The sequence below is a fragment of the Cnephaeus nilssonii genome (assembly GCF_951640355.1).
Source record: "Cnephaeus nilssonii genome assembly, chromosome: 17".
Taxonomy (NCBI): Eukaryota; Metazoa; Chordata; class Mammalia; order Chiroptera; family Vespertilionidae; genus Cnephaeus; species Cnephaeus nilssonii.
The window spans coordinates 45,350,022-45,365,209 of NC_137088.1; the positions used below are offsets into that span (position 1 = coordinate 45,350,022).

General features: G+C 43.0%; 1 protein-coding gene across 1 annotated transcript in view; it reads left to right on the forward strand.

Moving 5' to 3' along the window:
• Positions 1–2,944: 2,944 nt before the first annotated feature.
• SLMAP (sarcolemma associated protein) overlaps positions 2,945–15,188 on the forward strand; it is a 158,086-nt gene continuing 145,842 nt past the window's right edge. Inside the window, 2 exon segments of the mRNA XM_079794832.1 lie at positions 2,945–3,044; positions 3,247–4,532. Of these exon segments, the coding sequence (XP_079650958.1) occupies positions 4,335–4,532 (198 nt within the window). The 5' untranslated portion in view covers positions 2,945–3,044; positions 3,247–4,334.

The window sequence follows — 15,188 nt, forward strand, 5'->3', positions numbered from 1 at the left end:
TTGTTTGTTTTAGAGATTTTAGGAAAGTCTGAAGCATTCGCCAAGATAGGCCATGCTTATGGAAAAGCCACTGGAAACTAAGCTTGGGTGGGCCCACAAGTTTGGTTGGGCAGGGTCTCAGGGAATCACCAAGGTAGGGTGATCCATGATAATCAGGTTAATGGAGACTCAGATATTTCTCCCAACTGCCAGCTCTGTGCTGGGAGGGCTAATTAAAATAATGATGGCCTCTGTCAGTCTGGGGGAAAGGTGCCCCCATCTCTCACCCTGATGCCAGGCAATTCAGTTCCTCCCCATACATCTCTGGTGCCTTTCCAGCTGCTATCCTAGAGCTGGAGCTCAGAGGGAGTGAGTCAGAGTAAGTCTGTGCACAGGCCTTTTGAGAGGAACTGTTTGGGACTCCAGCAGACCTCCATTTCACTCAGCCTCAATCCCTGCTGGATTTTATAGCCAGAAGTTATGGAGACTTCTCTTCTTGGCACTGGAACCGTGGGCTTGGGGGCCTGGTGTGGGGCTGGGACCCCTTGCTCTCAGCGGGGACCTCCGCAGCAGAGATATCCCTGCCAATTTTTATCTGCCACATGTGGGTGTGGGACCAGCCTGTTCCTTGTCTCTGTCCCTCCTACCAGTCTTGATGTGGCTTCATCTTTAAATCCCCTTTGTATGACTTCTATTCATGTAGATTTCAGGTGTTTCTGAATGATGGTTGTTCTGTAGTTTAGTTGTAATTTTGATGTGGTTGTGGGAGGATGTGAGTACTGTATTTACCTATGCCACCATCTTGACCGGAAGTCCCATTACTCTTGATATACTCATTATGGCAATGATCTTTTTGTGTCATCATCTAAATTGTGAGCAACTCAAGGGAGTCTTTTTTTTTTTCATTGTTGTATTTCCAGGGCCTTTCAAAGTATCTGTTTCCAAGTAGGCATTCAATTAAATATTTATAGAATGAATGAATGAAAGAATACATAAATGACTTATAAATTGATGTGGAGTACTCTTTAGAAATGTGTGCAGAAACCTGTATTACTTTATTGCATATAAGCCTAAAAGTTAACTGAAATGAAAACATTTCATCCCCTTATTTTATTCTTTCCTTTATTTATTTTTATTTTTTAAAAATTATCTTTATTGTTGAAAGTATTACAGATGTTCCCTTTGTTTGTGTGTTGTTGTTTTTTTCCCATTGACCCCCTCCACCCTGTACCTGCTCCTCCCAGGCCTTCACCACACTATTGTCTGTGTTCATGGATTATGCATATATGCATATAAGTTCCCTGGTTAATCACTCCCCTCACACCCCCTTAACTAACCCTGCCTTCCCTCTGAAATTTGTCAGTCTGTTCCATGTGGTCCTCTTATTTTAAAACTTTTCAACATATCCTTATTTTTCTCTAGAATAAAGTATGCTGAACACAGTTCAATAAATATTTGCTGAATTAATGATGTATTTAAAAAATATACAAGTTCTTTATAATCTAGAGCATATTATTTTCTCCAGACACACTTTGTACCACTCTTACTTTATCCTGTAATAATGAGTAACAGTATATAATTTTCATTCAAGTATTAAATATTAGGAGCTGGGCATATTGGTCCACTGTTTCAAATAACCTTATTCCTTTTCTTGATAGTCCCTCTTTCTTGGAAGTTATGAAGCTATTCATCAAATATCATATTTATTGTGGTTTTCTACTCTCCTTCCTTCCCCTAGAAGGCTGCCCCTGACCCCTTTTTTTGTGTTTGCCTCCATTTTTTTTTAGCCCTGGTCATATCAAAGTAGTTATCTCTGTGTTTGTCAACCATCTATATTCCCACCCCTATTCCATAATACCCATATATGCCCTCAGAGGGCAGAAGTTGAGGTTTGGTCACCTATGTGTCCCCAGGGCCCAGCACAAAGGTTAGGACAGGGCCAAACCCTATACAAGTACTGAAATGAATAATATTTACTCTTTACTGAGTAACATGGATTGTCACCTTGAATTCTAATAGTAACAGGTGAGTTATGAATTATCTCCATTGTATAGATGAGAAAACCAGGCTTGAAAAAGTTTGGAGAGTTGCTCAAGGTCAAGTGGCGGAGTCTGTTGTCAATGGAATAGGGTAAAGCCACCATTGATTCTAAACGAGTAAGGTTCCTTCCCACCATCTTTTCTTGGAATTTTCTTGAAGGCTTTGCAATTTTTCCTTCTTGAGATCAATCATCTACCTTAATATTATGAGTGCCGGAAATACCCCCCCGCCCCTTTTATTTTCATATTGGAAATTGTTCGACCTCTCTCTGGAAGCAACGTGATTTTAAACTTGTTTAAATCACACTTTCTGGGGGCAGAATCTGCCTTGGGAGTCCCGGGGCACATGATAGGCCCCTGGAGAAAAAGGATCATTTGAAATGGAATTAGCGGCCAAGAAAGTTTCCCTCTGGGCACGACCCACAATGAAGACTTCCGCAGGGGAGCATGGCCCTCTCACCGTAGGTGCACACACCCCAGGACGTGTGGGAACTGGGTTGCTGACACCCCCGGCAGCTGCGGGGACCCTGGACTGCCCTCAGATAAGGCGGCTATTAACAACGCCTCCTCTGGCCGGGCCCGTGCTCTTTGCTCCTTACTATTCTCAACGAGGGCTATAGTGAATAAAATCTGGTTCAAGTTGGTGCCTTCTCCACCCAGATGGCAAAAGCAGGAAGCTGGCACGTTTTGTTTATAAAAGATGGTAAAGCAGGAAGCTGGCACGTTTTGTTTATAAAACCTCCAAGGGGTCCAATTCTTTCTTGCCCTTAACCGACACGGTCGCAGAGCGAAGTCCTATCCCTGGAAACTTCCGGCCCTTAACTAAGATGGCGCCCGGAGGTTCGTGAAACGCGAGCTTGCCCTCTTTTCTGCCCGTGACCAGCAGGGCTCCCACGGCGTCGGTCACGTGACGCCCGGACTACGGCGCGGCGGAGGGGTGGGAGGGCCCGGGAAGGGTGCGCGTTCCCGCGGCGGTGCACCGGGTAGGTTTCAGTCAGAGTCACTATGGCGGCCGGCGCTGGCAAGGTAAGCTGAGGTGGCGGCGGGGCCGGGGGGCGCAGGACCTGTCGTGGCGTCCGGCCTTCAAATATCCGCTGCCCGTCCGCGGAGGGGTCGGCGAGTTTGGGGCCGTGGTGCGGGGCTGGCGGGGGCAGGCTGGGGCGGGCGAGCGCTGAGGCGGGCGGGCGCCGGCGCTTGACGGCCGTTTGTTGTGGTGTTTCCCTACCAGGTCGGAAAGTTTCCTGCCTCGCCGGGCGCAGCCTGAGCGTGTCCCCCCCGCCCCGAGTGGCGGAGGCTGCGGCGGACTCAGCCCGGGGCCTCCAGGCCTCTCCCCCCGCCTCGGGGCCAGCCTCCCTCCCCCACCGCCTCGTCCGCCGGGAGCTGCGGCTGCCGTCCCTGAGATGCGACCCTCGCGGGGGCGACCCTGAGAAGAGGCGGCCGGTGTGCTGCCCAGGAGCCCGGAGTCCAGGCGTCCAGGGACCAACTTCCTGCGGGCGGAGACCCCCGAGCCTCCCCGGGGTCGTGCCGAGCTCGGTCCGCATCCCCGCCCTGGTCGCGGGGACGCCCGCCAGGTGCCCGGGAGTCCCCACTCGGCCGCCGCCCGCGCCTCCGCGAGTCCCCGTTCCTCGTGCCAAGGACCCCGGCCACCGCCGTCTCGGCTGGTGCGGTCCGGGGACCCCGTGTCCTCTCCCGGCGGCCTCCGCGCATCTGGGGCCAATGCAGACTGTCCCGCTGGCGGTCTAGACCCTCTCGGACCCCTCCCGCCCTTCCACTTCCGAGGCCCTCCGGGACGGGTGGTGGCTGCCCGGAGGAGCTCGGCTGCACCTCTCTTCGCCCCGAAAGGACCTTGCCGGTCGCGCCGGACCGACCCTTCCTTCATGCTGCAGTGCTGCAACGTTTCCGCCACCGAGGGGGGAAAGCGGCCGCGATCCCAAACAAAACGCAAGAACTGGTGTGTGACTCATCTGCTTGGATACCTCCAGCCCCCAAACTGTCTTCCAGGAGTTTTCTTGGCTGAAGCTGTCCGATGTTTGAGCCTTTTCTTCCCAAGGAAGAAGATGGATTGAAAGCTGCCAGTTGGGGACTTTTTGTCATCAGGGCGGTGCTGGGTTTTAAAGGAGGTGATGGGGCTGGCGCTGGCTTGTCTTCTCACTCGAGTGAAGAGTTGTTGATGTTCACTGGTTATGCTCAGACCATGCGCAGTTTGTTTTAATATAGAATTTTGGGGAGGATAGGGGCCTAGGCTTGTGAAGGGCAGTCCGGATCCGGTGGAACTCCTTTGTCCTGTGGTAGGAGAGACACCCCAGTCTGTCCTCGATGCCGTCAGCCTTGGCCATCTTCACTTGCCGCCCGAACTCGCACCCGTTTCAGGAGCGTCATGTCTACCTGGACGAGCCCATTAAAATCGGCCGCTCCGTGGCCCGCTGTCGACCCGCGCAGAATAATGCTACCTTTGATTGCAAAGTGCTGTCAAGGAACCATGCTCTGGTCTGGTTTGATCACAAGACGGGCAAGGTAATGTCACAACATTGTTTAACCATCATTACTTTTTGTTTCCCTTTGCTCTTTCTGCATAATGCATGCGGGATCCCAGGGTTTGCACCCAGAGGAGACTTTCAGCAGGGCCACGGAATCAACTTTTTGTGTGTCTGGTTCTAGTGGAAATTTAATTGAGGTGGCTGAATGGAAAACAGAGAAGGCATTGTAATTAAATGCCTTGGGAGGGCGATGGCATCTTGATAATGTGGTCATTCCCAGTGAAATCCCAAACCCTAGTTTGGTTCGGAAAAGTAGATAGTGAAACTTGTCATTTTGTTTTCAGTCTTTTTAGAAAGGTGAATTTGCAGTTGAGAGCTTGATTGAGCAAGCAACAGTTCCCAAAGCAATGCAGGGAATCCGTGACCATTATTACAGTGGGGCTCAATTGTCTCGGTGGTGAGATGTAGTTAATGTAGCTTTTAGTTGAGTTCAGATCAGGGCCTGTCTAGTAAAGGCATTCACTGGTGTAAAGTTAGATTTTGAAAGATTTGCTATGTATACCCACGAGAAATTTGCAGTTATCAAAGCCATTTTAATTAGGCATGAACAACTAACTACATTTTCAGAGTTTTTTTTGCAAGTTGCATGAACCTATACCTATTGTTTTTGGAAGTCACTTTTTGATGTTGCCTGCAGCACTTATTAAAATATTTTATGCATACTTACAGAAGCGATATTTAAAGGTCAGTGTTAGGAAATTATTTTTTTGAAATTATATTCATTTCTATCAATTATTTCATTACCTAGATGCAATAGGACTATTGCAAGTGTGAGCATTTTATCATTTTTATGTTAGCACCCTAATACTATACATGTGAGTGCTTATATTTTAAGAATTCGAGGAGAAAAATAAAGACCCTTTCAATTTTTAAAACTCTGTGTGTGAAGAATGTACTGAAGAGCTCATCTTTGTGCTTAAACCTTAGATTTTAGTTCAGCTACAGAATCAGTTCCAACTTAGAGCAAGTTATGTAAGACTAATAATAATATCTCAGGTTTCACCTCTTGACTTTTGCTCCCTCTTTTTGACTTAAATGATTAAGTCTTTTTTAAAAGAAGAATTTAAATCTTCAAGAGTAGTGTTTTGAAATAAAAGAAACCCGAGTCTCAAAAGGAAGAAAGTAATACTCTGTTGCTACTGAATTAAGGAATTATTATATAAATCATTTTTTCAGAGAAAGGAGGAAAAAATTGCCCAAGTGCTGGGTGCTTGCATAATACCTTTATCCTAATCTTTGTGTAGGATGAGAACTGAAAAGTATGTTAATTTTTCTGTATAACACCAGGTATTTTACCTGTGGAACAGACATATTTTTCATCCCTGGAAACTAAAGTTTGGGTGCCTGAAAGATTTCACAGATTACCCATAATCATTTAAAGTGAATATTCATAGAACTCATCTTTCCATCAATCAGATTCAAACATCAGTTAATTGCTAGGGCCATAACTCAGTCAGCTTTTACATTTTTGTCTTTTTATGTCCCTAGGCAACAGTTATAGCCCAATTTAAACAGATTACAGGTGTGCTTAAAATACATACTCTAAAAATGCACATTCTTTACTTTGACCCAATATTCTAAGGAGACTCAGATTATTTTGTTTTACTTATTTGAAAACCAGTGATTGCATGAACAGTGCTTTTCCTGGCTAGGTTATTTTGAGATGACTAAGAATAGGTCAGTAGTGAGTGTTTATTGTGTAAATTGCGATCACATGTTAAAATTTTAAATGGAATTTGTTATTAGAAAAGCTTAAAGGATATACAACTCATTTCTGCCATTTTTCCTTTTTATTGCTACTTTATTAGCCAACACTCAGAATATTACTTTAGGTGTAGATATAATTATTGGCTATTGTACCACCTAAACTAGTTAAAACAAATAACCTGTCAGATTTTGCCATGTGATCAAATTATTTTAGGAATTAACTATTTAAATTTAAATTTGAACAGACTGGTTTTTATTGAGCATCTGTTATATACCAGATATTATGAGGTACACAGTTCTAAAGAAAATCCAGTTTGACCAAATATCATTTATTGTTTTCTCTGTGAAATTTCTAGTTTGAGGATTTCTGCTATAATTGTCTCATATCAAAAGTCCCTGGGCCATTCCCAGCAGACTTTTTTTGTACAATACAAGAATCCCTCCTCAGGCAACTCCCCCCGCCAACCCCCCACCCCGCGTCCCCCCAAAAAACATCTCTAAGCCTCAGTTTTCTCTTCTAGGGTTAATAGTGGTACCTACTTTTGTTTTGAGGATTGGGATAATCATGTAAATCACTTAGCACTCTTTTCCTGGGCATTATTAAAGGCTATGTACTTAGGGAGGAGGGTGTTTGGGGGTGGAGGGAGAGAAACCATCTAGGTAGCTCTTTGCAATTTGTTGTAGTGCTGTGGAGTCTTGGGAAGGTAATGAGAAATTTTTTCCTTTCATGTGATGGCATATTTAGAGGAAATTTTTTAAAAAAAATTATTGATTGATTTTAGAGAGAGAAACATCCATTTGTTGTTCCATTTATTTATACATTCATTGATTGCTTCTTGTATGTGCCCTGACCTGCAACTTTGGTGTATCAGGAAGATGCTCTAACCAACTGAGTTACTGGCCAGGGCTGTAGAGGTTGAAATTGAAACATACAAAGTTGAGAACTCTGTCCAAACTGGCATTTTACCTGGGAGGTGTAAAGTTGGGGTAATATGCCCTTTGGTTTATTTTATTTTTTGTTAATCCTCACCTGAGGATATTTTTCCCGGTGATTTTTAGAAAGAGTGAAAAGGAGGGATGGAAGGAGGGGAGGAGAGAGAGAGAGAAAAACATCAATGTGAGAGACATCGATTGGTTGCCTCCCACACGCACCCTGACTGGGGCTGGGGATCCAACCTGCAACCCAGCTATGTGCCCTTGACTGGGAATCAAATCCATGATCCTCCTGGGCCTGGCCTGATGCTGTAACCACTGAGAAACATAGGCCAGGACTCTTTTTGGTTTGTTTTTTTTTAAAATATATTTTTATATTGATTTCAGAGAGGGAGGGAGAGAGAGAGAGAAACATCAGTGATGAGAGAAAATTATTGGTTGGCTGCCTCCTGCACGCCCCCTACTGGGGATCGAGCCCACAACCCGGGCATGTGCCCTTGACTGGAATCAAACCTGGGACCTCTCAGTCTATAGGCTGACGCTCTATCCATTGACCCAAACCAGCTAGGGCTTTTTGATTTATTTTTAATTGGGTTGTGTTCTGCATGGGCCATTATGAGACGCCCCTTAAAATCTGGAAGAAATACTAAACATTTGAAACTTTCTGATTATTCAAGTAATACATGTTCATTATAGAAAATTTGCAGAATGTGGGCACATGAAAATGTAGGTCACACTTTTTAATGCTAAGTTCATGGAATGTGTTATGGTACTTAAAACCTGCATGTTGAAGGGTGACAAGTTTGCCATAAAGTAGACTTTAACAGGCTTTCTCAAATCATATACTTAGGGATGTAGCAGTTGGATATTGCCCTTCTTGGATGCTGGCTCAATATATCATCTTTTTGGAGGTCAAGCTTTCCAAGTTAGATAGTAGATAATAGAATGATTTGTGATCCTTCTGTTGACTCAATGTACCACTGAAAAACAAATCTATCCATATGGTGGTTACATAGAAAGGAGAGTGAGTGGACTACCTCTTTTCTGATTTGGATGGCCTCATCTGATTTGAGGCTTTGTGGAAAGGAGAAGTCCAGTGGTCCAAACAGTATGCAGTCTGTTTCCAGTCTCTCTGTAGTAGTACTAGCTGTTTACTTCCAGTTTCCCTTTTTTACTTAAATTCAACAGTTACTATTGAGCATCTGTTCTAACATGATCTGTTTTAGTGGGGGGAACGGAAATGGCAATAACTGGTAAGAAATTGTTATTTCTTTCTAGAAGCTTATATTTTAGAGAGGGTGACTATACACCTTGAGAACAGTTGACTGAGATAAGATAGTATTATATAAATTAAAATGGTAAGAGCATGATAGTGTTTGAATTGACTTTAAAATAAGGGATGACCCGAACGGTGTGGCTCAGTGGCTGAGTATTGACATATGAACCAGGAGGTCACAGTTCATTTCCCAGTCAGGGCACATGCAGGCTTGATCCCCAGTGTGGAGTGTGCATGAGGCAGCCAATCAATGATTCTCTCTCATCATTGATTTTCTATCTCTCTCTCCCTCTTCCTTCCTCTCTGAAATCAATAAAATTTTATATATATATATATATATATATATATATATATATATATATATTTATTTTTTTAAAAATATATTTTATTGATTTTTTACAGAGAGGAAGAGAGAGGGATAGAGAGTTAGAAACATCGATGAGAGAGAAACATCGATCAGCTGCCTCTTGCACACCCCCTACTGGGGATGTGCTCGCAACCAAGGTACATGCCCTTGACCGGAATCGAACCTGGGACCCTTGAGTCCGCAGGCCGACGCTCTATCCACTGAGCCAAACCGGTTTCGGCTAAAATTATATTTTTTAAAACAAGAGATGGATAGATACAAGTTACGAAAAAGTGCTTTCTGGTTGTTTTTGTGTGTTTTGAGGGGATGAGAGTGAAATAAAACAGACAAAAGCAGATAATTTTTAATGACTTTGACATCTTCCAAATACTGCAGAAATGAATTTTGTTGGATTGTAGAGTTCTTTTGGAGAGCAGCTATGGTGAACACCCATTCTTTGTAATGGTTTTATGTTTGTGCCTTGTTTTTGTAATTAGGAGTTAGGCCTTGGAGGAGAGGGTTTCTGCCTTATATGTCTGTTTCCTTTTACTTTGTATAAAGTAGATGTTGGGTAACTGGAGCTGAGTAGATAGTGTGGTGCCAGGTTGTAGAGTGCCTTGATTACCTAACTAAGGACATGGACGCACAGGCTATGGAAAGCCAGGGAGAGTTCTGTGCAGAGTAATGACATACCAAAAGTCCCATTTAAGAGTGATACAATAATATGTAGAGAGGTCTGGAGCAAGGAAAAATGAGTAACAGGTCAACTAACACTTGTGGTGTACTATGTACCATGCCTGTTCTAAATGCTTTAAACGTTAATTTATTTAATTCTTAAATAGCTGTTCAAGATAGGTGTTTATTTTCCCCATATTAACCTATGAGGAAGTTAAAGCACAGGAAGATTAGATTAGGTTTACTTGCCCAAGTTCACATAGCTATTAAATGGTAGAGCTAAGATTTGAACTGAGGTATTCTGACTCTTGATTCTAAGGTCTAGAACCTAAGCTCTTAACTACTCTGCTATTCTGAGGCTTTGTAACAGTTTAGATATAATGTCATTTTGTAAGGATATAGACCAGATTCACAATAGGAATGAAAATAATTAAATGTCAAAAAGTGAGAAAAGACAAGTGTATTAACTTATCCATTAGGACTTTAGCAAAGAGAGAGATTTTAGGGAAAGTTTCATGGATGAGATAGTTTCAGTCAAGGAAAGAGTTTTAGGTGGGAAGAATTGCTCAAGCAAAGACATAGATATGGCATGTTCCAAGGACATTGCAAGGAAGTCATTGCAAAGGGAATCTCCAGAATTTTACAACCAAGATAGTTTCTTCCTTCTTCCTCCCTTTATCTAAACATGACAGCAATGATTCTGGCTTTAGCTTTTGGGAAAATGGTATATCATACATTCATTGATTTTGTTTATTTGTGTGTTTTTTTAACAGATACCTAATTTATTCTTTTGTTAATCCACACCTGAGGATATATTTTTTCCCATTGATTTTTAGAGAGAGTAGAAGGGAGGGAGGAAGGGAGAGGGAAAGGGGAGAGAAGTAGGGAGAGAAAGAGAGAGAGAGGGAAACATTGATGTGAGAGAGACATGTTGATTGGTTGCCTGCTACATGTGCCCTGACCTGGGCCGAGGATTGAATCTGCACCCCAGGTACATGCCCTTGGCCAGGAAGCAAACCCATGACCCTTTGGTGCTCTGGTCGACGCTCTAACCACTGAATACACTGGCAGGGTGATATCTAATTTTTTTTTTTTTGACAGAATTTCAAAGGTCATTAAGAGGGGTTGCTTTTTCTGAGAAAGTCACATATTTGACACATGTTATATTTAAGGCACATTAATTGTAAACATGTTTAGAAGGCCATGTTTTATATCCAAAGCACATACTCATTTCCTTCTGTGTCACTTTTCATAGTAGTAAAAAATTAATGAAATATTTTAACTATTATTTCAAGTTGTAAAAAATATGGACAGTATATACACTTAAAACATGTTTTCGTACTTAGTTACTTGACTTTATTCCTTAGGTTAAATTTATTGTTTACCTTCCTAGGCTCCTATTTGGTTTTCTCAAGTGGTATTTATGTTAGAGCTTAGTATCTGTTCTCTTTGATAGATAGAGAGGAGGGTGTCTGTCATTTAGAGTTTTAAGTGAAAAGATTGTGAGATTGTTTCTTAACATCGTATGTTAGTTACTTGAATCAAGAAAAATGGTGGCATTTGTTAGCTGTGGAAATGTTCTAAAGACTCTTTCCTGCCCAAGCTTCTGTCACTCCCACTACAGGTAAATTAACAGTTTACACCACTGCTCAAAAATCTTGGTTGTTGGGGGCTTCCAGTCAAGATGGTGATGTAGGTAAATGCTGTACTCACATCCTCCCACAACCATGTCAGAATTACAACTGAACTACAGAACAACCATTATTCAGAACCACCTGAAATCTAGCTGAACAGAAGTCCTACAACTAAGGATATATAGAAGAAGTCACATTGAGACTTCTTCTAGAGGAGCAGAATCAGGAATAGGATGGTCCCACACCCACATGTGGCAGATAAAAATCGGGAAGGATATCTTGGTTGTGGAGGTCCACCTGAGAGCGAGGGGTCCCAGCCCCACACCAGGCTTCCCAGCACAGGATTCCACTGCCAGGAAGAGAAATTCCCACAACTTCTGGCTGTAAAAACCAGTGGGAATTGTGGCTGAGTGAGATGGAGGGCTCTCGGGGTCCTAGATGTTCTTCTTAAAGGGAGGAACTCACTCCCTCTGAGCTTCAGCACTGGGGCAGCTACTTGAAAAGCACCAGACACATCCCAGAAGAACTGAATTGTTTGGCATCAAGGCAAGGGCTGGAGGGGCAAACAGAAGTGCTTGCTGGCAGAGGCCATTGATTCTTTGCTAAGCCCTCTCTCCACAGAGCCAGCAGGCATCATTGAGTTTCCAAACCTGGGTATTACTGTTTGCCCCCACCCTGGTGATTGCCTGAGACCCTGTCCCACCCAACTTGTGGGTCCTCCCAAGTTGTTTCCAGTGGCTTTTTCATACAAATGCCTCAGACTTTCTTAAAATCTCTCCAAAAAGTAGCATCTGGCCTCAGTGCCCCATACCTCTCCTTAAGTCACCCCAGGTCTGGCATTAGCAGCATCTGGCCTTGGTTTGAAACTTGGCCTCTCCTGGGTATCTCCAAGCCCAGCACAAGTAGCAACCATCTGTAGATCGCTTTGTAGATCATGCTGGGAGGACCCTGGGCAGAACACAGGCAGCAGATGACCTTGGCCTGCATCTTCCAGGAGGCCCCAGAGCTTCAGTCCATGTCAAAGCACCACCCAACCACCTCCACAAGTGATACTCAAGGGGCAGACTCAGCAGGGACCAGAGCCCCACTGAAATAAGTTTTGCTCTTTGGGGTGGACCCCTGCACAGCTGCTCCTCCACGGTGGTCGTAGCCAGTTCTTGCAACTAATCAGCCTAGGGTAAATCACTTCCATTGATGTGCCAACAGCAATCAACTTCAACAGGAGGGTATACACAGCCCACAGGGTATGTACACCTGGAGTGCCCAGCTTGGGTGATTGGGAGGCTATGCCCCTGGACCTGTTACATTAGGACACTCTACCAAGCCTGGGAAATGTAGCAGCTCTACCTAACACGTAGAAGCAAACACAGGGAGGCTGTCAAAATGAAGAGACAAACGTCCCAAATGAAAGAACAGAACAAAACTTCAGAAAAAAGAACTAAACAAAACCGAGACAAGGAATCTGCCAAATGCAGAGTTCAAAACACTGATTATGACAATGCTCAATGCACTTAGTGAAAACTTCAACAGCATAAAAAAGGACATGGAAACCAGAAGAAGAATCAGTCAGAAATGAAGGATAGAGCCTAGGTTGGTGTTGCTTAGTGGTTAGAGTGTTGGCCTACACACTGAAGGGTCACAGGTTCAATTCCCTGTTAGGGGAATGTACCTGGGTTGCAGGTTCTACCCCAGCTCTGGTCGGGCTGTTTGCAGGAGGCAACCAATCAATGGGTCTCTTATATTGATGTTTCTCTCCTCCTCTCTTCCTTCTCCCTCCTTCCCTTCCATTTCTCTAAAAATCAATAGAAAAAATATCCTCCTGTGAAGATTAACAAAACAACAAAGAAATGAAGGATACACTAACTGAAATGAAGAATAATTTCAGGGAATCAACAGTATAGTTGATGAAGCCAATAATCAAATCAGCAATTTGGAATATAAGAAAGCAACAAACACCCAATCAGAACAGCACAAAAAGGAAAAAGAATCCAAAAATAATTAGGACAGTGCAAGGAGCCTCTGGGACAACTTCAGGTGACCAACATTCACATCATGGGGGTGCTAGAAGGAGAAGAGAGAGAGCAAGAAATTGAAAGCTTATTTGAAAATAATACCAACAGAAAAGTTACCTAACCTGGTGAAGGAAATAGACTTACAAGTCCAGGAAGTGCAGAGAGTCCCAAACAAGATGATCCCAAAAGAGGCCCACACCAAGATACATCATAATTAAAATACCAAGGGTTAAAAACAAAGAATCTTAAAAGCAGCAAGAGAAAAGTAGTTAGTTACCTACAAGGGAGTGCCCATATAACTGCCAGCTGATTTTTCACCAGAAATTTTGCAGGCCAGAAGGGAGTGGCAAGAAATATTCAAAGTGATCGCCGAGACCGGTTTGGCTCAGTGGATAGAGCGTCGGCCTGCGGACTGAAGGGTCCCAGGTTCGATTCTGGTCAAGGGCATGTACCTTGGTTGCGGGCACATCCCCAGTGGGAGGTGGGCAGGAGGCAGCTGATCAATGTCTCTCTCTCATCGATGTTTCTAACTCTCTATCCCTCTTCCTTCCTCTCTGTAAAAAATCAATAAAATATATTAAAAAAAAACAACAAAAAGAAATATTCAAAGTGATGAAAAGCAAGGACGTACAACCAAGATTATCTACCTACCAAAGCTATCGTTCCGAATTGAAGGTCAGATAAAGAGCTTGACAGACAAGAAAAGGCTAAAGAAGTTCATCACCATGAAACCAGTAGTACATGAAATGTTAAAGGGACTTCTTTAAGAAAAAGAAGGAAAAAAAAGATTTCAAAAATGAACAATAAAATGGCAATAAATACATATCTGTGAACAATTAAATCTAAAAAGCAAGATAAGTAAAGAAGCAAAACAGAAACAGACTCATAAATACATTTTGACAGTTGCCAGATGGGAGGGGGTTTGCAGGTATGGGTGAAAAAGGTGAAATGATTTAAGAAGTACTAATAATAGTCATGGAGATACAAAGTACAGCATAGGGAATATAGTCAATAATATTCTAATAACTATGGATGGTGTCAGATGGGTACGAGATATATTGGGATGATCACTTAGTTAGTTATATAATGTCTAATCACTGGGGTGTACACCTGAAACTAATATAATATTTTATGTCAACTTTAATTGAAAAAAAAAAAGATTAAAATATTTTGGGCCCTAGCTGGTTTGGCTCAGTGGATAGACCGTTGGCCTGCGGACTGAAAGGTCCCAGGTTCGATTCTGGTCAAGGGCTTGTACCTTGGTTGCGGGCACATCCCCAGTGGGAGGTGTGCAGGAGGCGGCTGATCGATGTTTCTCTCTCATCGATGTTTCTGACTCTCTATCCCTCTCCTTTCCTCTCTGTAAAAACTCAATAAAATATATTTAAAAAATTTTTTTGGTTAAGCCAGACTGGTGTGGCTCGGTTGAGTGTTGTCCTGTGCACTGAAGGGTCGCTGGTTCCATTCCCATTTAGAGCACGTACCTGGGTTGTGGGTTTAATACCTGGTTGGGGCACAAATGGAAGGCAACCAATCAATGTTTCTCTCTCACATCAATGTTTGGTTTTTTCTCTTTCAGCATGTCCTCAGGTGAGGATTAATAAAAAAAGATTTTTGGTTGTTGCTCCATAAATTTTTGGCATAATAATACAAACTCCATCAAAATCTGACTCTGATTTCCTCTTTTTCAGCTCCATTTTCTATTATTCTTTTTTTCTTTTACCCCAAATTCTGTGCAGTAGCTATGTAACAGCGCTGACTGTTTCTAGAATAAGTGCCTTTTTTGCTGTTTTGTCTTGTTTCCCAGAAGGATCTTTCCTTTCATTCCTTAAGGCCCAGTTCCAATGTGAAAGCTTCCCTGACCCCCACTAACTGAAGAATTGATTGGGTCTTCCTCTGTACTCCCATAGAACTTTGTATATAATTTCATTATGGGATACAGACAACAAAATAACTATGATGCAGATATGTACTGTTGCCCTGCCAGATGTGAGCTCTTGAGAACAAGGGAATAGGTATTGCATAAATGTTTGAATGAGTGAAATGTGAA